The 17702-nt window shown below is 53.4% G+C and overlaps 1 protein-coding gene across 1 annotated transcript in view; it reads right to left on the bottom strand.

Annotated features, from left to right (window-relative positions):
- LOC309815846 (cadherin-23-like) overlaps positions 1 to 17702 on the bottom strand; it is a gene marked incomplete at its 5' end in the record, with an annotated part of 205170 nt that overhangs the window by 1512 nt on the left and 185956 nt on the right. The window contains 2 exons of the mRNA XM_082642928.1: positions 117 to 241; positions 3008 to 3190. Coding sequence (XP_082499054.1) covers positions 117 to 241; positions 3008 to 3190 — 308 coding nt within the window. The remainder of the gene's footprint in view (positions 1 to 116; positions 242 to 3007; positions 3191 to 17702) is intronic.

The following is a 17702-nucleotide window of genomic DNA, read 5'->3' as shown; positions in this document are numbered from 1 at the left end:
AGGAACAGCTCCCTCTGCATCTGCTGGGCCACGTTCTCTGGGGTGCTGAGGAGGGGTGGGTGTGTGTGGGGTGTGCACACACGTGCTGGGGTGTGGGGAGGTCTGTGCAGCCCCACATCCAGAGGAGAGGGAGGGACACAGAGGAAGAGGTACAGGGGCACAAAGCGTGAGGCGGGCAGGGGTTCCTGTACCCCTGAGCTCCCTCTGTCCTCGCCCAGAGGGAGGTGGGGATGGTCAAAGGCTGGGAGAGGAGGGGCCACGTCCCTCTGTCCTACTCCCAGGAGCCTGGACAGGACCCCTGCAGGAAACGACCCCAAGCATTGTTATGTTTTAATTTTCCTAACATAGAAAATGTTAACGACTTGATAAACACAGACTCGGAAAGTCTTCACATAGTTCATTCAAAAGTGTAAAGGGCACACAACCGACTCCCTTTCCCTGTTGCCCCTACCCTTTGAGAGCCTTCCCCAGAGACAACCATACCCCAATCCCTGGGTCTCTTTCCCCAGGAAATCCATGCATGTAAGAGCATTGTGTATCTACGCCTCCCCTCTTCGACACAAACAGTACCATGCTCTACACACTGCTGTGTTGGATTGTTTCCACCTAAAACTATGTCCTGAAACTTGTTTCACAATTGTTCAGATAGCTGACGATACCAACAATAATCACACAGCAAACATTCACTGGATACCTACTCTTTGCCAGACACAGTTCAGAATAACCACAGAATAACCTTCTGTAGTTGCTGTTGGGAGCCCCTGGGGCAGTGCAAAGCCACATCAGAGCAGGCACACAGGAGGTGCTCAGATGCGATGGGCCTTCAGCAGCTTTTCCTCACCCGTTACTCTGTTCGATCCTCTTCCCATGGGCCACACGGTGGAGATGAAGGAATACTGGAGCTTGGAAACCCCTCCAGAGGAAATGGAATTCACAGAGGGTGGCGGCAGAGCTCTCAGGCTGGGATGCCCTCCAGACGGAGGGAAACAGAGTCAGGGTCTGGTGCGGGCGTCCCCCAACTGCAGCTCCAGGGCACGGGGGGAACGTACTGGAGTTCCACCCAGCAATATGAGTGAGCTGAGCAAACCAAGACGGCATCGCTGAGCACTCCAAGGCTGCATCTAAGAGGACGCCAGCAGAGGAGGCTGCCCCAAGAGCGGTTGTGTTAGAAATGAAGGAAGGGAAAATGCACTGCAGGTGGAGGGAGTGGCTTTAAACACAAAGTTCTCGGGCCTTAGCGTGTATCAGAATCACCTGGAGGCTTGGTAAACTACAGACTGCTGTCCTCCCCCAGGAATATCTGATTCAGCAGGTCTGGGGTGGACCTGTGAATGTGCATTTCTAACAAGTTCCAGGTGATGCTGATACCACTGCTGGAGTGGAGAACGAATAATTGATGATGAGGCAGACAAGTGAGCTGATTACAAAGGTCCATGTACAGAAGCTGGGGAGATTGTTGGGGTATTGGGAGGCTTTGCAGCTCTCCTACAGTCCCTCTGCAGGCGCCATCTGGAGGGCTCCAGCATGACATTGCTTCTGTGAGCAGTAGGGAGCCACTCTAGGCTCTGGAGCACAGGAACACTGGGGTTAAAAAAGGAAGGTGGGGCTTCCCTGGTGGCGCAGTGGTTAAGAATCCGCCTGCCAATGCAGGGGACACAGGTTCGAGCCCTAGGTGAGGGAAGATCCCACATGCCACGGAGCAACTAAGCCCGTGCGCCACAACTAGAGCCTGTGCTCCCCAACAAAAGAAGCCACCGCAATGAGAAGCCCGTGCACCACTACGAAAAGTAGCCCCCGCTCGCCACAACTAGAGAAAGCCCGCGTGAAGCAACGAAGACCCAATGCATCTAAAAATAGATTTATTAAAAAAAAAAACCCACCTGGGGCGCTTTAAAATACCCCCATGCCTAGGTTGCACCCCAGACCAAGGACATTAGACTTGGGGTGGAGGAGACGAGACATCAGGATTTTATAACGCTCTTCAGGTTACTCGTTCTAATGTGCACCCAAGGATGAGAACTACTCGGGGACAGCAGTGGTTCCCTGAGTGTTCTACAGGAACGGGTAGCATCAGCATCACCTAGGAACTTGTTAGAAATGCAGATTTGGCGGTCACACTCAGGTTTACCATATCAGAAACCCTGGGGGTGGGGCCCAGCACTGTTTTAACAAGCCCTCCAGGTGTTCTGATGCACGCTGAAGTTCGAGAATCCCCGGGACAGAGCAAGGCTGGGGGTGAGGGAGTGCGCAGGCAGAGGGACTGAGGGGACGGACGCCTGGGAAGGTGGTGCTTGCTCAGTGCAGATGCAGGACAAGCACCTGGCCAGGCGGAAGCACTGGGTTTCTGGCCTCCTCCCCACCCCAGGGCCTCTTGGCCCCTTCATATGAGATCTCTGGGTCTCAACGAGTGAGATCAGCTCCCTTCTCGCTGATCTGCCGCCAGGGACTGGAAGTTCACTAGGCTTGACACTGTAGCTGTCAGGACCCCGCATATGGCTGTCCTGAGACCCCAGAGCCACCTCCGGCTAAATTCCCTCAAATGCTCAGCCTGCCCCTTTCAGAACCTGCCCAGAGGGCTAATTCCCGCTGGGACTTGGCTTGTGACTGTCAATCCCTCGGGATGTGTGTGTGGGATTATTACCCAGTTCGTTAAGTTGGTGCAAAACCCCTATTAACTGCAGCCCTCAGCCCAGAGCCTTCTAAAACAGCAGCTTCCATTTACCAAGCCTCTACCGTGTGCTTCCCATACCTTAACCAAAATTTTCACATCCTAGTGACGTCAGCATCAGTCCACCCTTTTTACAGAGAAGGAAACTGAGGCCAGAGAGGGTAACTTGTTCAAGATGCACAGCTGCCAGTGAAGGATTCAAACTCGGGTCAGTACTGACTCCTACAGGGTACAAGCTCTTCATCACCTCGCTCTCCTGTGTGTCGCCCCCTCTACAGAACGCTGCTCCTCATGTGTGCAAAGAACTGGCATCAGATGGCACTGGAAGACCCTTCCTACCTTCGCTAAATGCCAGGAACGAGGCCCAAGGGGCAAAGCGCGCCTCTGCCAAGATCAGGGAGGAAGGTGGAGGGGAGGGGAGCCCGGGTTGTAGGAGGGTGCGGCCCTGCTCCTGGGGTCCTGTGTCCTCCACGCCCTTGCTCCTTGCTCGCGCAGCCCGTTTGGGGGGGATCGGAGTGCGCGCTGCTTAGTGGGGCGGGGAGGGAGGGGGGAGGGAGGGGGGAGGTGGGGAGAGGCAGGAGGTCCTCTTGGAGCTGTCGAGGGGCAATTTTGTTGGGAAAGGAGATAAAGAGGAACATCAAAAGGATCCCAGTGTGTGTGGAGAGGAGCCCAGTGGATTTAAATTCTCTTCCAGCCAGGAGAGGCGATGAGAAGGCTGATAGTCGGCAGCCGCGGGTCCCAGAGCCGAGCTGCAGCGCCGGCCCCTCCCCGCACCGGGCTGGGGAGCCGGCTGGCTGCCCATGGGGCTGCGAGAGTTTGGCTTTCTTTATTTATTGGAGGGGAGGGACGCATGAAATCACTCCTCACTACCCCGGCCCCGTGCAGCGAGCTACGCTTTGCTCCTGGTGACTGAAGTCTTGGTACCACTGTTCCCTACCCCGTGGAGGGCAGCACACCAGCCCCCCAGCCCAAGGTATCGGCCGCTGCCAGCAGGAGCTGCCTCCCCAGCCTCGACTCCCCAAAGCTCCCTCCCACTCCTGGAAGTGGAGGGGTGGCCTTGAGGGCGGTCAAAGCAGACCTTGCCCGGCAAGGACGTTCCTGCCTAGCCTCTTTGCAGCTCCCACAGCCAATATTGGCTCCGTGATTGACCCAGTGTTGTTTTTCAAGTATGTATTGAGAGGTTATTATGTGCTGGGCCCTCTACAACTCTTAGCTCACTGAGTGCTCACAACAACCTGGCAGCGTCCTGGGTGGCATTCACACTGGTTAACAGCTGCCATATGCAGGGCCCTTCCCTCCTCTTGGGGAGCAGATTCCACCCTGTCAGGCCATTAGGCTTGCTTGGAGGTGTCCTGGGTGCTCTCAGAGCCTGCACCTGACTTCTCTCTGGATATGGCTTCCCCCAGTCATCCCCTGCAGTCTCGGGCCACTGGCACTTCCCTCTGTAGATGACCTGGTCCCCCAAAGGGAGGAAGGCCTAACCCAGCCCCCAGACTCCTTCCCTGGATGTGAGACCTGCAGGTGCCTTCCTCATCCTGCTGACTCTTGCCTGGTTCTCCCCACCCTGAGGCACCTCCCTGCTGATGGTGGCACCAGTTTGCCCCTTAGAGATGCTCATCTCCCTCCACTGTTGGTCAGGGTAGTGGCCGGGTTGGTGACCCAGTGGTGTAATGCAGTGGAGAGAATGGGGTTCAGGGTTGGGAAACAGGCTCTGCTGCTTCCTAGCTGTGTGACCTTGGGCAACGCACTTCCACTCCTGGAGCCTCAATTTCTTCATTTGTGAAGTGGGGAGAATAAAGCATACCCCACAGGACTAAGCAGCAGTGTTGTCTCTTTGCTTCACCAGGTTTTGGTGCGTGACTTGTGGGTTATGTTTTCTTGCCTAAGACAGGAGGCTCCCTGATGGCAGGAGCCTTGTGTGTGTTTTTCCTTTGTACCCAAACGCTAGGGGACCCTCACTCCACCCTATGAACCACGATGTGTCCTGGAGGGGACCTTAATTCCTTTCAATAGAAGAGGAAGGACCAGGGTCACGTGCATGTCACGTGCATGTAGAGGGGACTAGGGACTCTGCAGTGTTGTGAACCAAGACGAAGAAGGCCCAGGGACCCCCAGAGAGCTCTGTGAGCTGGTGGGACACCCTTAGCTCAAGGTGGGAATGGGGCTGGGGACCTGGAGTGCGGAGATGGGCCCACAGAGTCAGTGCCACCCTCGCAGAAGCCCTGTCCAAAATTCAGGCCAGCCAGGGAAGAGCCCTCTGACCAGTGATTCCAAGGTGTGAGGCCCCAAGCTTCAGTGGTGGCTAAAAGCACAGGCTTTGGAGTTAGACCTGAGTCCAGATGCGGGTACTACCCTTTCCAGCTGTGTGATTTTTGCACAGTTTTATCTCCTTGAACCTCAACTTCCTCACCTGCAAAATGGGAAGAATGAAGCCTACCTGATAGGGCTACTGTGGGAGAGCAGCAAAATATTAGTAAAGTGCTTGGGATGGAGTAAATGCTCACTAAAGGAGAGTGGTTATTAGTGTTCTGGAAGGGAGGGGAGGGAGAGAGGTACCCCTGGGGAGGGGCTGATTTCTAGACCTCGGCTTGGCCAGGAATGAGAGGGGCAGGCAGAGAAGGACAAAGGCTCGGATGTGTGCAGGGGTGAGGGGACCCCCCCCATCCTGGGCAGGGGGCCCTAGGCCTCCCTCCCTCTTCCACTGTGCCCTGTTGGTCTAATCCATGCTATTGAACGGCAGAAAATCAAAGTCCACGGAAGATGTATTTTTCATCACTCCTTTGTCCATCCTTTCACTTAACTAACTCCAGTCAGACATGCCCAGGTGAACTTGGCAGGGGGCCGGCCTCTCCTCACCCCTTCACTTCAAAACTTGCTGCTTCTTCCCCAGCCCCACACTTAAGGGGGGGCACCAAGTTGCTCTGGCCCCGCCTGCCTGCCCAGGGCAGCTGTCCCACATCCACTGCGCAGGCTGCCCACTGTGAAGTCGGAGTCCAGGGGACAATGGGGAGAAGCCCTGCACTATCATTGCCTCCATCTCCTGACTCCGCCTCACTCCCCAGGGACCTTCCAAGCTTCAGAGTCTGGGAGAGGTATGCTGGCACGTCCCCAATCATTTCTGGGTGAACGGGCCACCTCTGTCTCCTTGTGTTCCTCCCACCCCCTCCAGTTACTGGGCACGGCGTCCCAACGCCAGAGACCCAGCAAAGCCCATGTCACATGGTGGTAGCTCAGCTCTGCTGTGTCTTCTTCTTCTGCATCCCAGGCTTGCCTGGCTCAGAGCCTCAGCTTCTCCACCCTGGGAGTGTGGGCCAACTCTCAGGCCTGAATCAGAGATGGTGGGCACTGCCCCTGGTTGACCAACTGTCCCAGTCGGCCTGGGCCTGGGAGGGTTCCCAGGATGCAGCAGGGTGACGGACAGCCCTCATTTCAGATTCTCAGTCCACCTACACCTCCTTCCCAAGCTCCTCTGTGGTTTAGACCCTTGAACAGTGTGAGCCTGAGGTCAGGAACCAGGGATCTGAGGTTTTCTCTGGATCTGCCATTCCTCTCTGGGGCAGGATCTTTTATCTCTCTGGGCCTCAGTTCCCTGATCTGCAAAATGGGAAGCGCGGACTGTGTGATGCTCTAAGGGCCCGTTAACACCTGCTGTGCTCTTTCAAACTGCTTTTCGCACTTTCTCTGTCCACTCCTCTCTCCGAGCCTTCTCTGATCCTTCTCTCTCTCCCCTTCCCTCCCTCTCCATCTTTTCTCTCTTCTCCTTTTGCTTGTATCCCTCTTCTCCCTGTTTTCTTCCCCCTCCCCTCTCCCCTTTCCCTTTTCCTTTTCTCCCTCCTTTACCTTCTACCTCCAACTCTTCCTCCCTCCCTCCTCCTCCTCCCCCCCATCGCCCTTCCTCTGCTTCCCCCTCCTCCAACCCTCTCTCTGGCAGACCTGGCCCTCCTCTCCCCAGGTTATCTGTTGAATTCCACACACGCCTGCACAGACAGGATCAATCCGAGGCTGCCTTGCCTTCAGCTTATCTCTGCTCCAAATAATTGATTTTCCCTCTTTAAGAGTAATTTGTTGGTGAATTCCCATGTATTGCAAAAACCCCTGTGAAATCTAATTCAATCCTATTGGCAGCTGGAACTTTGGAGAAAGAATACTAGAGAGCTGTCAGTTCCATCACTAGCAGACGTGTGTATTATTCATCTACAGAAGAGATCCAGAGGTGGGCAGGTGCTCCTCACCTGCACATGCACACCTCCCTCCCTCCCTCTCTCCCTCTCTCCCTCCCTCCCTCTCTTCCTCCAGAGGCATCCGGTCTGTCAGCCCCGCAGTCAGCCCCAGCTCTTCTGGGAAATGAATTACAATGTGCATTGGGTACATGCATTAAGGTAAATGAGGGACAGGTGCTTTCAAATTCTGTTTTCCTAATTTGCAGCCCATTACCCTAGTGCACTATGGGGATCTCACCCAGCTACACCTGACAGCTTGTTTCTTTCCTTGCCCCTCTCCCCACCCCTTCTGTCCCTGGGTGCTGAGTCCCAACTCCAGGGACCCAGCAAAGCCCATGTCAAGCAGGGGTAGCTCAGCTCTGCTGTCTCTTTCTCTTCTGTGTTCCAGGCCCGTCTGGTTCAGAGCCTTGGAGTGGGCCCCCTCTCAAGCCTGCATCATTGATGATGGGTACTGCCCCTGGTTGACCAGCTGTCCCAGTTTGCCTGAGATTGAGAGGGCTCCTGAGATGTGGGCTTAAAGTGTTAAAACCTTGGCAATCTCAGGCATATTAGGATAATAGGTCCCCAACTCTACGATGAGAGTCTGAGAGCCCAGCAGCGGCCGGCTGGCACCACTGTCCAGGTGTGGAGGTCATGCGCTGGGTGTGGAAGACAAGGAGTCTAAGCATCTAGTTCCAACCACACCAGCCCCTGTGTCCCACAGGTGCTCCCCAAACTCTTGAGCTGACTTTGGAGGTTCAAACCCCCAAGCAGCTCATACACAGGAGCTGGTCCTTACCAATGAGGAGGGTGCACAGCTGACTAGAAGCTCTTGCTCAGCCTTGGTTACCATGGCTCTGGGTGGGTTCCGTCTGGGGGTCACAGGTGCCATCTATGTCCACTAGATACAGCAAAGCTAACTGTACCCACCCCTAGAGATGGAACCAGTCACTCTGGCCTCATTTCTATGCCCCAAGCAAATAGCCATTTCATCCAAATCTTTAGGCTACCCTGGACTTCTAGGGACCTGAGCAATCAGCCCAGTGGGTATTTACTGAAACAAAGTGGCTTCAGGGGGTACCTGTCAGGAGGGCTAGGCTCCCCTTAATAGTGCCCGTGGGTGTGGCTGAAGGGCAAGCTTTATGTGGAAAGCCCAGGGCTCAAAGGGACCTTTCCAGGCCCACAAATGCAGAGACTGCTGCCCAGGCCAGAGGTACTGGACTGGTACCTCCACGAGCAAAGGGCAGAGGGACCATGTGAGATTCATGAGGCCCGAGCTCTTAATTCCAGAAAAATATGCTCCACCCCACAAGATCCCAAGGGAGCCAGGCCATGGCCCCCTCATCCTTTCCTCCCTCTCTCCTGCATGGGACCCTGTTTGAAGGCACCTGTCCTAAGTGGAAAGCTTAAGGATTTCTTCCTTGTGGCCCGGCCTCCCAGCACGGGTGGCCACTTTTCTAACATTAAAGTCTGCCATTCTGGTCAGAATCTGCCAACTTGGACGTCACCCTCACACCTGGCTTCAATCCCCTTTCTCATTCCACTGGCAAACTCTGCACCGGAGTTTTGGCTGGGGTTGGGGCAGTGGGCGAAAGAAGTGTACTCAGAGCTGCAGGGAGGAGAGGCCAAAATGCAGGAAGAAAGGGTGTGCATCCCAGTCTGCCCCAAGGCCAGAATCTTCCTGCCCCTCCCTCCAGGGGCCCCTTCTGCAGAAGAGCACAAGGCCTGAGGGGCAGGACCACAGCAGGAGGACAGGGAGCCTCGCTGGGCTGGCGGAGCGGGTGTCCAGCCTCTGCTTGCTGGCTGGGCCCTCTAGGGGCCTCGGCCTCGGAGCAGGGAGGGGCAGGGTGCAGAGCTGGGAGCGGGCCTTGCACTGAGCGGCCGCCTGGCTCTGTCCATTTACCATGCTAAAACTATTTCCCTGTTCCCACAGAGAGAGAAATGTGGCAAGGCAAAGAAATCTACACGCCTTATGGAAATCAGGAGGGAGACTCTGCCTGCCTGTGCTAATCACACCACTTTATATTCCTCTGCCTCTCCAAGAGCAAGTCCACCTTCCCCATGCCTCTGGGTGGCAGGGAGAGGGTGGAGAGGGATCCCATTGCCTCAAGAGGCTTGGTGGAGGGGGAGCAGGTAGAACTCAAGACTATTTAGAGGCCATGAACCTGGGTGTCCTGGGAGCCAGAGGGGAGTGGGTGATTTCATCTCCTTCCTGCTCCTAGCCCTCTGCTGAGTGGAGCTGCCCAGACTTGGGGTCCCTTCCCTGAGAACAAAGGCACCACAAATGCCCTAAGGAAAGGGTCCTAGGCTGGGACAGGGCACTGGGCTCCAGGCAGATGGGTGACCATGCCTGATGCCAGTGTCACTCAGCTCCCCTTGGGCATCCCGAAGTCAAACCCGGGCACAGCTGCCCAGGTTTGCAAAGAGCCCTGCCTACATGACTCATGCCACACCTTCCCAGGCACACAGGTATCGGCCACATGGTAACTGTGGTTAAACAGGCAAAGCAATACAGGCATGAGTGAATAACCTGCATGTATATATCTGTGAATGTGTGGGTGTGAGAAAAAATCAGAAGATAAGAGACAGTGGGAAGGGGGGCAAGAGAGGGATGATCTGATTCAAAGAAAAGCTAACAAAGACAAACAGAGAGAGACTCGGAGAGAGAACAAGCAAGGGTGGTAGAGGGCATTCAGATGAAGAACTAAGTTGAGGGAAAGATGAAACCAGGAGCCTGGCCATGCCCAGCAGAGTGGTGGCAGATGGTGACAGCTCCATCTTTTCCTCCATCTAGCCACTTCCCTCGCCTGCCCTTTTGAGCTTCTGTCACTTCCACCTCTGGGATTGCAAACCCTAGCCTCACTCCAACCCTCATCTTTTTCACGGACCCCACATCCAGCCCTTGCCCATTTGTGCTATCTGCCCTCACCCTGTCCTCTTTCTCCTTCTGTCCAGATTAATCAACCTAAAGCACATCTCTGAGGGTATCACTCATACTCAAGAACCGTCGATGGCTCCTGACTGCCTGCTGACTTAGGTTCAAAGTCATTGTGGCATTCATGGCCCTAGAGCCTACCCTTCTCCCTTATAGGAGGGCGGTATTATATATTTGTTGAATTAAATGACAGCGGAGAAGGATGGTGCTATCTGAGCATAAAAGTCCATCAGTGGTGCCATTTATGCTGGTACCTGTCACGTCATCTTTTTTGGGGGGATGCGGGGGGAAAGGTCTTCAATAATATAAATTTTTAGAAATTTTATAATTAACACGCAGTGAAATTGACATTTTGGGGTATACAGTTCTACGCATTTTAGAATATATAGCTTTCCCCCATCACAAACAGGACGCAGAACAGGTCCACCCCCACCCCAAACTCCCTTGTGCTATCCCTTTCCAGTCACCCCTCTCTTACCCCTAACCCCTAGTAACCACTGATGGGTTCTTTGTCACTAGAGTTTTGTCTTTTGAGAATGTCATAGAATCACACAGGTTGTCTGTCGCCTTTGAGACTGGCTGCTTTCACTCAGCAGAATGCCTTTCAGATCCATTCGATTCTCACTTCACCTTTGTGGTCTGCTTATTTAAGCACAGTCCCGTTCCTATAGGATGAGTTAGCATATCTGCACGGACTGCAGAGCTAGGGAAGGAAAGTCCCGCATCCCTCTAAGGGCTGGGCCAAGCCGGTGTACTAGGGAGGGCTTCGAAGGTGGGTGGGAGAAGAGGGTTAAGTGGATTTGAAAACAAAACAAAACAAACAAACAAACAAAAGCCTGGTGGACCTGCTCAGTAAATGTCAGTGGATGCGGACCCTCCCTAATGAGGGTAATTAAGAGTCCTTATGTTGAGAACAGAAAAGTAAATACAGATACGTATGCTAATTGGGGACTACTGAGAGATGTTCAGGCAGCTGCCTCCTCGACTCCTCACCACTGTCTCAATCGTTCTCCTGTCCTTCAGTGCTCCCTCTTGGCCCTCCTCCTCCCTCAGGGGTGGCTCCTTCTCAGTGTCTTTGCTGGTTCATCCTCATCTCCCCTAACATGAACACTGAGGTGCCCTCAGCCCCAGCCCTGCTCTCTGCTCTTACCCACACCCCTTTCCTTGGGTGAGCCTGGTTAGACCCACAGCTTTAACTACAATCCAGACACTGGCAACGCTCCCATTTTCCCCTCCAGCCTGGACCCACATAGTGTGGCTGGAGCCTCCTTGGCTTGAGAGGCTCCTGTCAGATTTCTAGGATCTCGGAGAGCCAGCTGAGGTCATGCTGGTGGCTTGAGATAGGCCACAGTAGGAGTATGTACGCCACGGTAGGAGTATGTACACTACAGAGATCACCAGGTGCTACATGTTAGGGTCCTCCAACCCCAGAGCCGCTTGTTGGGCGTTTACCAGCACACCCCCTCTGGCTTCCCGGCATTTCCACTTGAATGTCTAATGAGCATGTCAAACCTAACATGTTGAAAGCTAAGCCACGGATTCCACCTTCCCCTCACCAAAGCTACTGCTTCACTGTCTCAGGAAGTAAGAACTCCAGTTTCCTAACTGCTCAAGTCAAACAGCTCGTGCAGTCATCCTCAAGGACCCCCATCACCCCAGCAAATCCTCTCCCTTCAAAACACGCCCAGGAGGTAACCACTCCCCACCCCTGCACACACCTCTCTGCCTACTTACTGCCCTCGCCTCCTAGGAATGGTCCTGCCCTGCATTGTCTATGAACCCAGGCAGCCAGTGCATCCTTAAAGTCTTTTAATTGAGATAAAATTCATCATTTTAGCCATCTTAATGTGTACGATTCAGTGGTTTTGCGTGTATTCACCACGTTGTACAACCACCACCTGTATCTAGTTCTAAAACATTTTTGTCATCCCCAAAGGAAATCCTGTACCACGAGCAGTCCCTCCTCATTCCCTTTCCCTCCAGCCCCTGCGACCACTCATGTGCCTTCTGTCTCTATGGATCTGCCTGTTCTGGACATTTCATGTAAATGGAATCACCCACTATGTGGCTTTTTGTGTCTGGCTTCTTTCACCTAGCATCCTGCTTTCTAGGTTCATGTGTGTTGCACCATGGATCAGAACTTCATTACTATAACAGTTGAATAATATTCTACTGTATGGAGATAGCATATTTGTTTATCTACTCATCAGGTGGTGGGCATTTGGGTTGTTTCCAGAGACTGTCCTTTTGAAACTTTGGTCCTATCAAGTGCCTTGTTCCCTGCTCACTATCTTCCTGCTTTCGAAAGCAGAGCCTCAAAAACAGCCAGACCTGTCTGCCCTCCCCCAGCCCACGGGCCTCCTCGTGGCTTCCTCGACGTGCAGGCACACTCCTGCCTCAGAGCCACCACGCTGGCTGCTCCCTCTGCCTGGAATGCTCTTCCTCCAAATAGCCACACAGCTCACCCGCCACTTCACTGAGGTCTCTCCCCAAACGTCATCTTATTGGAGAGACTTCCTCTAACCCCTTCCCCTCCCAAGCATGCCCTTAGGCCCATCACTCTGCTTTATATTTTCTCCATGGCTCTCATCACCACTTGACATAATATACATCGATTTGTTTCTTTAGCCTTCCACTGCTGGCACATACACTGCCCGAGGGCTGGACTTCGGCTGTGTGTTCACTTACGAACAGTGCCTAGAAGAGCACGTGGCATGCAGTAGGTGCTCAACAAATACCTGCTGAATAAATGAACGAACGACTGATTCCCGCCTCCCACGCAATGCAAGAGTCCCTCTAGGGCATCTCTTTCCTCCTGCCCCCGGCCTGCTCCCCTGCGTGTTTCACTAGCTGCTCGCTGTGTATCGCTGGCCCTGCTCTGTGACCTCACGTGGAAGGTTCCTCTCTGAACTCGCTGTGCTCAAGTGAGAAGAGCAGAGGTACCTTCTGCCTGTTGACACTAGGCTCAGGGCCCTCGTCAGGACAAAGGAGAGGGAAATACACTCTGCTCTGCACCGAAACATCCTTCTAACTTGGGATGTAAACCTATGACAACACTGATCTCGAAAACTTCTCTCACTCCCAATTCCTTTTTCAAATTCAATGGAGAAGCTAAGGTCTGGAGAGGAAGGAGGAAACATCTGCCCTAGGCCTTCACGGACAGAATGACAACACAGCCATGAAACCTTGCCTTGCACCGAATGCCTCCTACCCACCTCCCGGCCCATCCCTGCACCATTCTCCCCGCTCAGGGGACAGAGGCCGCAGGAGCCCAGAAAAGCAGGGGAAGAGGCTCCCCGGCCTCCTCAGTGGCCGGCCCTCCCCGTGGCTGCTCTGCAGGGCTCTGCGCTCCCTGTGCCTTGCTGATGAGGATGTTTCACAGCCCATGGTCACAGTGACAGGGTGGGATACACAGGCACAGCTTCAAGACGGGGATGAACAAGACACACCACCAGTTGCTGTTGGGGCCGTGACAGCGGGTGGCAAATGGGGCAGGTGGGGGAGTGTGGGAGTTAGAAACCACGTTCTAGGGTGAGGCTGGGCTCACCAGGGCCCATGGTGAAGGGGCACCAGAGTGGGCATGACCCAGCCAAGAGGCGATGGAGAGAGCATGAAGTTTGTTAGTACTGTTTATGATCCAGGTGGGGGTCTCCAGGAAGACCAGACGCTGCTTTTAGGGAGCATGACTCGGAGGATAAAATGATTCCCGGTACTTCCCATCTGTGCCAATGGGAGGTGGTGGGCGTGGGGAAGGGAGCTGGGTAAAAGGGGAGCAATCCCCCAGATCCAATATGGAAGATGACCTCCACCCGCTGGAGGGGACTCTAGAGCCATGGGTACTTGGGTGGGGAGGGGTGAGGTATGGGCCCTGGCACTACAGCTTCCAAATAGGCCCTGCCTGCTTCACACCCCCACCAGGGCTACGGGGCCTGGTGTAAAAAGCATGCTAAGTAGATTTATGGTGAGACTAAATTAGGAGGTGTCTGAATCATGTCGAGGACACCCTCTGCTCCTCAGGGAGGTTGGAGCTTAGCATGCTGGGAGGAATCACACCACGGGATGCAGCCACACACAGAAAAATCCTAATAATCATCATCGTCATAATAAGAACCTCAGCCAAGGAAACTGGGGAGAAATTAATGGGAAGAAGCACCGATGGGGCTGCCCTACCCTCCTTGGCTTTCCTTCCAGAGCGGCTTTGCTTTGAAGTCAAAAGATATTTTCCTGGTGAGCCTAAATCTTGAGGGAGGAACCCTAGAAATATGTATTGAAGCTGTGACATGGCAGAGGTCTTGCAGACAGACCCCTGCCCACAGCCAGGGCAGAGGCGGGGAACAAATGTGCAGAGCGGTGCTCACCCAGGCACCACGGATCCCAGGTCCCAGCTATACTGACTGTGCTTTGGGTGGACGCTTAACCCCTGCTTTGCAACAGAACCACCAGAAAACCTTTCAGAAATAGGAGTAGCCAGGATGGGCACCTGGCTGGGGGCAGAGGGGCTAGGCAATGTGCCTTGCCTTGGTTGTTCCCGGGGCCAGACCCCCCATCCTCTACCTCCTCTCTGCTTTACTTCAGTGATGAAGTCACAAGCTGGGTGAGAGGTACAGAATGTTGGAGGCATTCCATCTACTTCCCTCATAGCCCCCAGGGGATTCAGTGGGAGGGGGGTCATTTCCAGCCAGATCCTAGTTATCTCCCTAATGGAGGGGAAAGAAGGGCCTGGATGATTGGATAATCACACATCCACAGGGAGCAGAAGCCTACATCTGCCTCCACAGATGCCCTCCCCTCTCTCCCTCATCTCTCATCACTGCTTCTAGAGTTTGGTTTCTAGTTCAAATTGCTTTGGAAAATAGGAAAGCAGAGGTCCATGTCTTGGGTCACATCAGCAGGTAGGGAGAGTTTAGGGCAGCTGGGATCACTCCCTAGGGTGCCAGGGATGTATATTTCCTGTGCCTCTACTGCAAAGTAGATGTTGGTAGGTGGATTTATGGGGCCCAGTTGAACAGTGGCCTGGAGGGTCCAGAGCCGGAAGATGGACCCTCAGCTGAATGTCTGACATGGAGAAAGTGGCCTCCCTGTTCTCACCCCACCTCACCCCAAATGGATGTGCAGCTCAGGATGGCAATTCTGAGAACCACTGGAAGGTCAGCCTTAGAGCAAAAGCCCAAGGAGGGAGTCCGGCTGAAGGGGGGCAGTTAGTGAGGACAGGGATTAAGGAGGAGTCTTCCATCTTTTTCGTGCCGTGGACCCTCTAACAGTCTAGTAAACCCCACAGACCCCCTTAAGAGAATAACATTTTAATTGCATAAAATAAAACACACGGGACCACAATGTCAATTAATTATCTTGAAATACAGCTATCAAAGCATTTAAAAAGGGTGTTATAGTAGAATTATGTGCTTCTTAATGCATAAAACAATGAGATTTGGCAGCAGGTCTAATATACACTGTAATTTCAAAGTAGTGATGCGTGTAAATGATATTTTGAGATCCCTGTGACACCTGTAATGCGATATGAAAATATCTGAGATTTCTCTTGGGCTCAGAGTCACAGGTACTATTAAGGCCGCTGTGGTTTGTTTCTATTTCATAATTAAAGGGAGTGTGAAAGTTCAGGTAGAGGTTAGCAGAAATAAAGATGCAGATTTTTCTCCATTCAGGGTCAAAGATGCCTTGGCGAGTCAGTGGGCTCCCATCCTGGATTAAGAACCCCTGGACTAAAAGGACGCCTGGGAGGGGCCCATGGGGCCGGCACCACAACCTTGCAGGGCTGTGTGGGGAGAAGGGCCAGAGGAACTGCAGGCTGGACGGACTGACTAACAGGAACAAATGCGAAAATGAATTTAAATAAATACAAGGTTGCGGGCTAGGCTCCCTGACAGGCCTGGAACACATGTGAAATGGAAAATGAGGGTGATGGATAAAAATAAAGCCAAGATTAACAGGAGAACAAGAGCAACCTCCCCTTTCTCACTGCCCCCTCATCCCTACAAATAAAACCAATATTCTGGAATATGGCCTTTTCTCCCTGTCATTTGCTTTCTTTTACTTATCTGTTTGGTGATGTTTTCTCCTTGGGGAGGTGGGTAAGTCCGTTTGTTTGTTTGTTTTCCCAATGCCCCTCAAACAAATGAATAGTGTCATCTCCTGCCTGAAATAGGAATTAGCTCCTGCCAGATGTGTTCCCACTCACCTCTGTGGTGCAGCCGCCCCCAATGCCTCACCTCCCCCTCGCCTTCCCACTAGCCATGCTGGAGGTGGGAGACCCACCTGCTTGGTGGGACAAAACCTCTGAGAATGGGGAGTCATGGCTGTAAGTAGGGAGATGAGCAAGAGGCACAGAAGTGTTTAAAGCCAAGCTCTGAGACCCCCCCGGCTGTGTGACCTTGGGGAAGCCTCTTAACCTCTCTGAACCTCAACTTCGTTTTCCCTAGAAAGGACACAATAATACACGTATCTTCCAGGGCTGGGATTAAGAATTGTTAGGATTTAAAGATTGCTTTTTATGGGCCAGGCACTGTTCTAAATACGCATATTGACCCATTTAATCCTCATAATAGCTCTATGAGCTAAGCATTATTACTGCCTCCATTTTGGATCAGAGAGGATAAATGAGTCCCCTAAGGTTACACAGAACAAAAGTGGCAGCGCCAGGATTTGAACCCAGGCAGTCTGGCTTCAAAGGCCTTATTTGTAACCACTCTAGCTGGCTCTTTCTTCCTAACCCATGAAGGGCCAGGCTGCCCCAGGTGGTATCTAATAAAAAAGCACGTGGGTGGGCAGGGAGAGGCTGGGGGCAGGGCATGAGGCCCACAGCAGTGCCAGGCCCCTCTGCCCAGAGAGGGGAGCAGAAGTGGCTGAAGCAAGTTCAGCGGGGGAGGATGGGCCAATGTCGGGGTTTGGTTAGCGTTAGGGTTAGGGAAGCTTCAGGCAGTGCCCTCCCCCTTCCCACCCAGGTCCTCTTGGACAAAAAGAGTGTTGGGATTTATAGTCTTCAGGCTGACTGCTCCAACCCATGGTTTCCCAGCAGTGGCCAGTGAGGCACAGAGTGGGGACATGACTTGCCTGGAATCCCTCTGTGAGTGAGGTGTGGGACAGGGCTTCCCTGCTCGCTCCACCACCATCTTCTCCAGGAGCTCCGGACAGGTCTGGTAGCAGAGTGCTATAGTCAGAGTTCAAAACCCTGGGTCGATCTGAACACGGGAGAGCCTCAGTCACAAAGGCTGAAGACAGCCACTCAGTGTCCTCCTGAGAAGCATTCTGAAGGCGGTTTCTAGCGGACTTTTTAGGTTTCATTGTAAGGGGCCTGGCGTTCTCTGGCTTCTTGCAAACACCTTAAGAGGAAATTGGCTATAGGGCAGGAGAGCCTCAAGTCAGATGCTAGGAAGCACCTGCCGGCTAGAACAGGTGGTCAAGGGAGGTGGGAGGGTTTTCTGTGTGGGAGACTTCGCTGCGTTTCCCTGCTTCCACCCATGGCCCCTGACAGCCCATTTTTAACACAGCCATCGGGGGCTCCTAAAGAAAGATGACTCAGAACACATCAGCTGGCTCCCGTTGGGGCTCACAGTCACAGAAGAACACCTCCCCGTGGCTGGCAGGCCTGGCACCATAATGTTAGTTGAGTGAATGAATGCATCATCCCCCACCTGTGTACATTTCAATATAGTCCCTCACAGAGGCCAGGGGGCAGCGGGCGGCCGGCAATTTCATGAGGTCTGAAGGTCATTCTGTAATGACTGCAATTCCCAGAATAGGGCAGAACCGGGCAGCAGAGGCTTCTCTGGGGGGATATTGGCACCTCACTCTCCACTCCGACCCTTCTCCTCCGCAAACATATTCTTAAGGACAGCAGCAAATCTGTTCTGAGAAGCTGTGGGTCAGAAGTAAAGTGGATCAA

The sequence above is a fragment of the Mesoplodon mirus genome (assembly GCF_964341445.2).
Source record: "Mesoplodon mirus genome assembly, chromosome: 2".
Taxonomy (NCBI): Eukaryota; Metazoa; Chordata; class Mammalia; order Artiodactyla; family Ziphiidae; genus Mesoplodon; species Mesoplodon mirus.
The sequence above is the reverse complement of the archived record's forward strand: the minus strand, read 5'-3'. Positions and strand labels throughout refer to the sequence as shown.